Source organism: Camellia sinensis, chromosome 1 (assembly GCF_055761805.1).
Source record: "Camellia sinensis isolate YWXY chromosome 1, ASM5576180v1, whole genome shotgun sequence".
NCBI classification, from domain to species: Eukaryota; Viridiplantae; Streptophyta; class Magnoliopsida; order Ericales; family Theaceae; genus Camellia; species Camellia sinensis.
Window position 1 is genome coordinate 156940625 of NC_138961.1, and position 5344 is coordinate 156945968.

Sequence of the window (5344 nt, forward strand, 5' to 3'; positions counted from 1 at the left end):
TCGGTGGAGTTAGAGAAATTTGAAGCCCCAAAAAGGTTCAGTATGCTGAGGTTACAAATATACGATGGCAAGTCAGACCCTAATTTTCACGTCGGCTTGTACCTAAACTCAATGGCATTGTATATTGGGAACGAACCGTTGCTCTGCAAGGTGTTCCCCTCATCCTTCGAGGAAATTGCATCAGATTGGTTTCACAAGTTGCCGAAAGGATCTGTGAAAACCTGGGAAGGCCTAGCCGAGATGTTTATGGCTAAGTTCGTGACAAACAAACTACAGCCGTTAAGGGTGGACGCTTTGATGGCTTTGAGAATCAGTGAAGACGAAAGCCTTAGGGCCTATGCTAAAAGGTATTACGAGGTATTCAACCGAATACCAGGATGCAACCAAAAGGTAGCGGTTGTGTCATTTAAGAACGCATTGAAAGATGACTGCCTGCTTCGAAAATCACTGACAAAGACATTGCCGAAAAGCATAGAAGAGCTTATGGCCAGGATAGAGAAGTATGCTAGGGCCGAAGAGGACACGCCGAGGACAAAGGCGTCGAAACCAGAGAAGAAAAATGGCTCGCGGAAGCGAGGCCGAGGTGATAGTGGATATAACAAACCAGAGACAGGATTAAGGGCTGCACAGACAGTCACAACCGTATTTCGAATCCCTATCTACAAAGTCTTGGAGAAAATCTGAAATCAGCCCTATTACAGGGCACCAGAGAAGGCTCCTGGCGAGTTTATGGGACGAAGCCTGGGAAAGCATTGCACCTACCATAATGAGAATGGGCATCTGACTCAGGGGTGCAGGGCCGTAAAAGCACGTCTAGAAGACCTGGTAAGACAAGGTCATCTAAGGGACCTAGTAGACAAGACCAGGACAAGAGAAGAGCAAGCAAGACTGCCTCATGCACTAGCAGCACCGCCACCCCCAACACTGCAACCACAGAGAGGCGGCCCTTGAGTGATCAATGTGATTCACTCGAAGATCAATGAGAACGAAATCTGTGGGGAGACCCAGAAGGTAAAGCACTTGCAGCACGTGTACCAGGTCCGCCAGAAAAGACCTAGGGCAGAAGAATGCCAGGGACCAGTGGTGTCCTTTACAGAAGATGATCTAGAGATGGTGCAGCATCCACACAACGATGCCTTGGTAGTATCCCTCCAGATTGGAGAATGCCAAGTGAAACGCATCTTAATCGACCAGGGCAGCTCTTGTGACATCATATATGTCAGATGTTACAAGGAGCTAGGCCTTCATTAAGACGATCTAGAGCAATCCAATGGTCCTATGGTCGGGTTCAATGGAACGCCGACATGGCCCTTAGGAGTAGTAAATCTGGAGGTGCAGGCTGGCACCAAGAAGATTAAAACCGAGTTCACTGTAATTGATACTCCCCCACCTTACAATGTTATCCTGGAAAGGCCGTGGCTGCATATAATGGGGGCTGTCCCCTCAACATTGCACCAGCTATTGCGATTCCCAACAAAGCATGGAATTGAGGAGGTCAGGGGGGATCAACTGCAGACAAAGAATTGCTCTATGGAAGCAATGAAGTCTACCTACAACATAAGAGAAGTAGAAACAGCAGAGATCGAGGACGAGGACGTGAAAGTCTTGGAGGACGTCGGCAAAGAGCCAGCAGAGAAGGGTGAAGAAGCCCTGAAGAAAGTCCTTGTCCAACAAGGAGATGAAGAACGCTTCTTCCTTTTCGGCTCGGGCTTAGCCGAGGAAAAGGAAAGAGAACTAGAGGCATTCCTGAGAGCAAATCTGGAGATATTTGCATGGACGCCCTACGAGATGCCTGGCATTGACCCCGAGGTCACTTGCCACAGGCTGAATGTGGACAGGTTGGCCAAACTAGTAATCCAGCGAGCAAGGAGGCCGACGTTAATGCATGTGGAGGCAGTAGAAGAGGAAGTAGATAGACTTCTGGAGGCCAGAGCCATTAGAGAGGTAAACTACCAGACATGACTGTCAAACACAGTGGTGGTGAAGAAAAAGAATGGTAAGTGGAGGGTCTGAGTGGACTTCACCAACCTAAACAAGGCTTGTCCCAAAGACAGCTTCGCATTATCCAAGATTGACCAATTGGTGGATGCCACTTCAAGGCATGGAAGGATGAGCTTCCTGGATGTCTACAGGGGGTACCATCAGATAGCTATGTACCCCCCAGATGAGGAGAAGACTGTATTTATCCCCTCACAAGGGCTATATTACTACAGAGTAATGTCTTTCGGGTTGAAAAACGCAGGAGCAACTTACCAGAGGTTGGTGACAAAGATGTTCAGACATCTAATTGGCAAAACTGTGGAGGTATACATAGATGACATGGTCATGAAGACCAAGGAACCTAAGGGTCATCTGGAAGACTTGAAAGCAGTCTTCGACATCCTTAGGACGTATCGGTTCCGATTCAATGCATCGAAGTCTGCATTTGGAGTAGGGACTGGTAAGTTCTTAGGATATTTGGTTACCATAAGGGGCATTGAGGCTAGCCCCGATCAGATTAAAGCCATCTTAGAATTGAAGAGCCCAACATCGGCAAAACAAGTGCAGATGTTGACTGGAAGGGCTGCAGCCCTAAACAGATTTATAAGTAGAAGCTTTAGCAAGTGTAAACCTTTCTTCAGCTTAGTAAAGAAAGCCGCAGACTTCTTATGGACAGAAGAGTGCGAAGTCGCCTTGGCCGACTTGAAGAAGTATTTGACCACAGCTCTAGTTCTCTCAAATCTAGTGCCTGGAGAGGAGCTGTTCTTATACTTGGCAGTGTCAGAGCACGCAGTGAGTGCAGTAGTAGTCAGAGAAGAAAATGGAGAGCAAAGGGTAGTCTACTACGTGAGTAAAACCCTGGCAGATGCAAAGACCAGGTACTTATCCTTGGAGAAGTTAACACTAGCCTTAGTAATGGCCTCCAAGAAGCTGAATCACTACTTTCAAGCCCACAAAATTGTGGTGTTAACTGAACATCCGTTGAGGTCCCTATTGCAACAGGGAGATTTGACAGGCAGAATAGCCAGATGGACAGTAATGTTGGGCTAATACGACCTGGAATTCAGACCCAGGACAACAATCAAAGGACAAGTCTTAGCCGATTTCGTGGCCGAGTTCACACCAGGCGCCGTCATACATCAAGCTCCGTTGAGCCAAGGTATACAGCGTCCCAATGAGCAAGGAAAAACCCAGCAGGGGGCAGCAGAATAAAGGAAGGAAGAAAAACTCAGGCCCTGCAGTATTTACATCAGTGACTCTTTCCGGCTGTTTGTTGATGGAAGTTCAAATCGACAAGGAGCAGGGGTAGGAGTGGTGCTAGTATCTCCAGATGGGCAAGTACTGCAGTAATCCATTCGTCTGGGGTTTAAGGCCTCAAACAATGAAGCAGAGCATGAAGCACTAATAGTAGGATTAAAGCTGGCAGCAGCCATGGAAGCTGGCGAGGTAATAGTCTTCTGCGACTCTCAGCTTATAGTCAACCAGGCAACAGGTGAGTATACAGCCCGAGATGAAAGGATGTCAGCCTATGTAAAGGAAGTGGGTAGACTGATGGCATTGTTCCGAAATTGCCGACTACAGCAAGTTGGCCGAGATGACAACAGCCATGCCGATGCCCTAGCCAACCTGGCTAGTGTAATGAAACCAGGAAAAGCAAGAACAATAATGGTTGATTACTTGCCAGGATCAAGTATAGAACCACTGAACACAGAGCATGAAGCAATATGTGTGGAGATGGGACCAAGCTGGATAGATGCAATAATAGTATTCCTTCGAGATGGGAAGCTGCCAGACGACCGAAAAGAGGCGCACAAGATCAGATTGAAGTCGTTAAGGTTCTGTTTGACAGCAGAAGGACATCTCTACAGGAGATCTTTTACTGGACCCCTTCTGAGGTGTGTGCATCCTACACAGGTTGAAGACTTTCTATATGAAATACATGAAGAAGTATGTGGAAGCCACGCTGGGGGCAGGTCACTTGCTCATAGGGCCATTTCTCAAGGGTACTGGTGGCCCTACATGCAGAAAGATGTTGAAGCCTATGTCAAGAAGTGTGAAAAGTGCCAGAGGTTTGCACCTTTGATACATCAACCAGTAGCAGACTTGAACCCGATGTCCAACCCTTAGCCATTTGCTCAATAGGGCATGGATCTTGTTGGAAAACTACCTCAAGCCACTGGACAAAGGAAGTACCTGCTGGTGGCAACAGATTACTTCAACAAACGGGTAGAAGCAAAACCCCTTGTCAAGATTCAGGACGTTGATGTGAAGAACTTCATATGGAAGAACATCATCACCAGGTTTGGAATCCTAAGAGCAATAATAGCTGACAATGGCACACAATTTGACAGTAAGCTAATCAAGAGCTTCTGCGCAAAGTTCAAAATCAAGAATTATTTTTCCACCCCAAGTTTTCCTCAAAGCAATGGCCAAGTAGAAGCATCCAACAAAGTTATCTTGGATGGGATTAAGAAGAGGCTGCAAGCAGCAAAAGGAAAGTGGGTGGATGAATTGCCCAGTGTACTCTGGGCATATCGGATTACGCCGAGAAGATCAACGGGGGAATCCTCATTTGCCATGGCTTATGGCACAAAGGCAGTCATTCCATTGGAGGTCGGCATCCCAGGGATCAGAACCCAAGGAATAGAAAATGGGGCCAATGAGGCATTCATAGCCCGAGATCTGGATCTGCTAGAGGAATGAAGGGAAAAAGTAGTAATTCATGTAACGCCCCGATACTACACTATTGATTGTAGCCAAGGGAGAGTCACTGTTAAGGTGTATACGTCTACTTCTATAGAATACCAATACATAACAACCATAATAATATTAATTTCAAAAGCTTGTTCCATTACATTACATCCCAAAGAAAATTTAAATCTTCATACGAGTCTTACAAAATATCCAAAGAGAAATTTTTAACTTTTCTAAGATAACCAAAGGTCTTCGAATGTTTTAGGCTCGTCATCTCCAGCTATATGTTCCTCTTCGGCACCTGGCATAACACGCCGTGAGCTTTGAATGCCCGGTAAACACACACACACCCCAACCCTTTTTCCCGAGTCCAATACGCAATCACAAATATAACATCAAGTAGTAGAGCATGATACATAACACAAAAAATAAATAAATGGTTACAAGTTAACTGTTAGTAAACTAGAAATCCCCCAAAGAGATTTCGTCCTCCCAACCACAAGAATTGGACTCGGATTATTTGGTATGCCCCCTCTTTTGCTTCTTTGTTGCAGAACTAACCTCGGATGCCTACCATCGGTTATATACCACGTAGCGCCAACCGCAGGGCCTCAAAAGAGACGGTGAAATAGGGCCTTGCCCAAAACCCTCCTCACACCAAACCACCTAG

General features: G+C 46.3%; 1 protein-coding gene across 1 annotated transcript; it reads left to right on the forward strand.

The window, feature by feature from the left end:
• The first annotated feature begins 297 nt into the window (after positions 1-297).
• Positions 298-951, forward strand: LOC145820456 (uncharacterized). The gene is made up of 2 exons (XM_082916126.1): positions 298-642; positions 691-951. Exons 1-2 carry the CDS (start codon positions 298-300, stop codon positions 949-951), a joined length of 606 nt encoding a protein of 201 aa, XP_082772252.1.
• Positions 952-5344: the final 4393 nt, after the last annotated feature.

Excerpts from the sequence above, each read along its gene's own strand:
- LOC145820456 (XM_082916126.1), top strand. The coding sequence starts at position 298 with ATGGCTTTGAGAATCAGTGAAGACGAAAGCCTTAGGGCCTATGCTAAA. Across the intron at positions 643-690 it reads CTGCACAGACAGTCACAACC|CCCTATTACAGGGCACCAGA; the intron begins GTATTTCGAATC and ends ATCTGAAATCAG.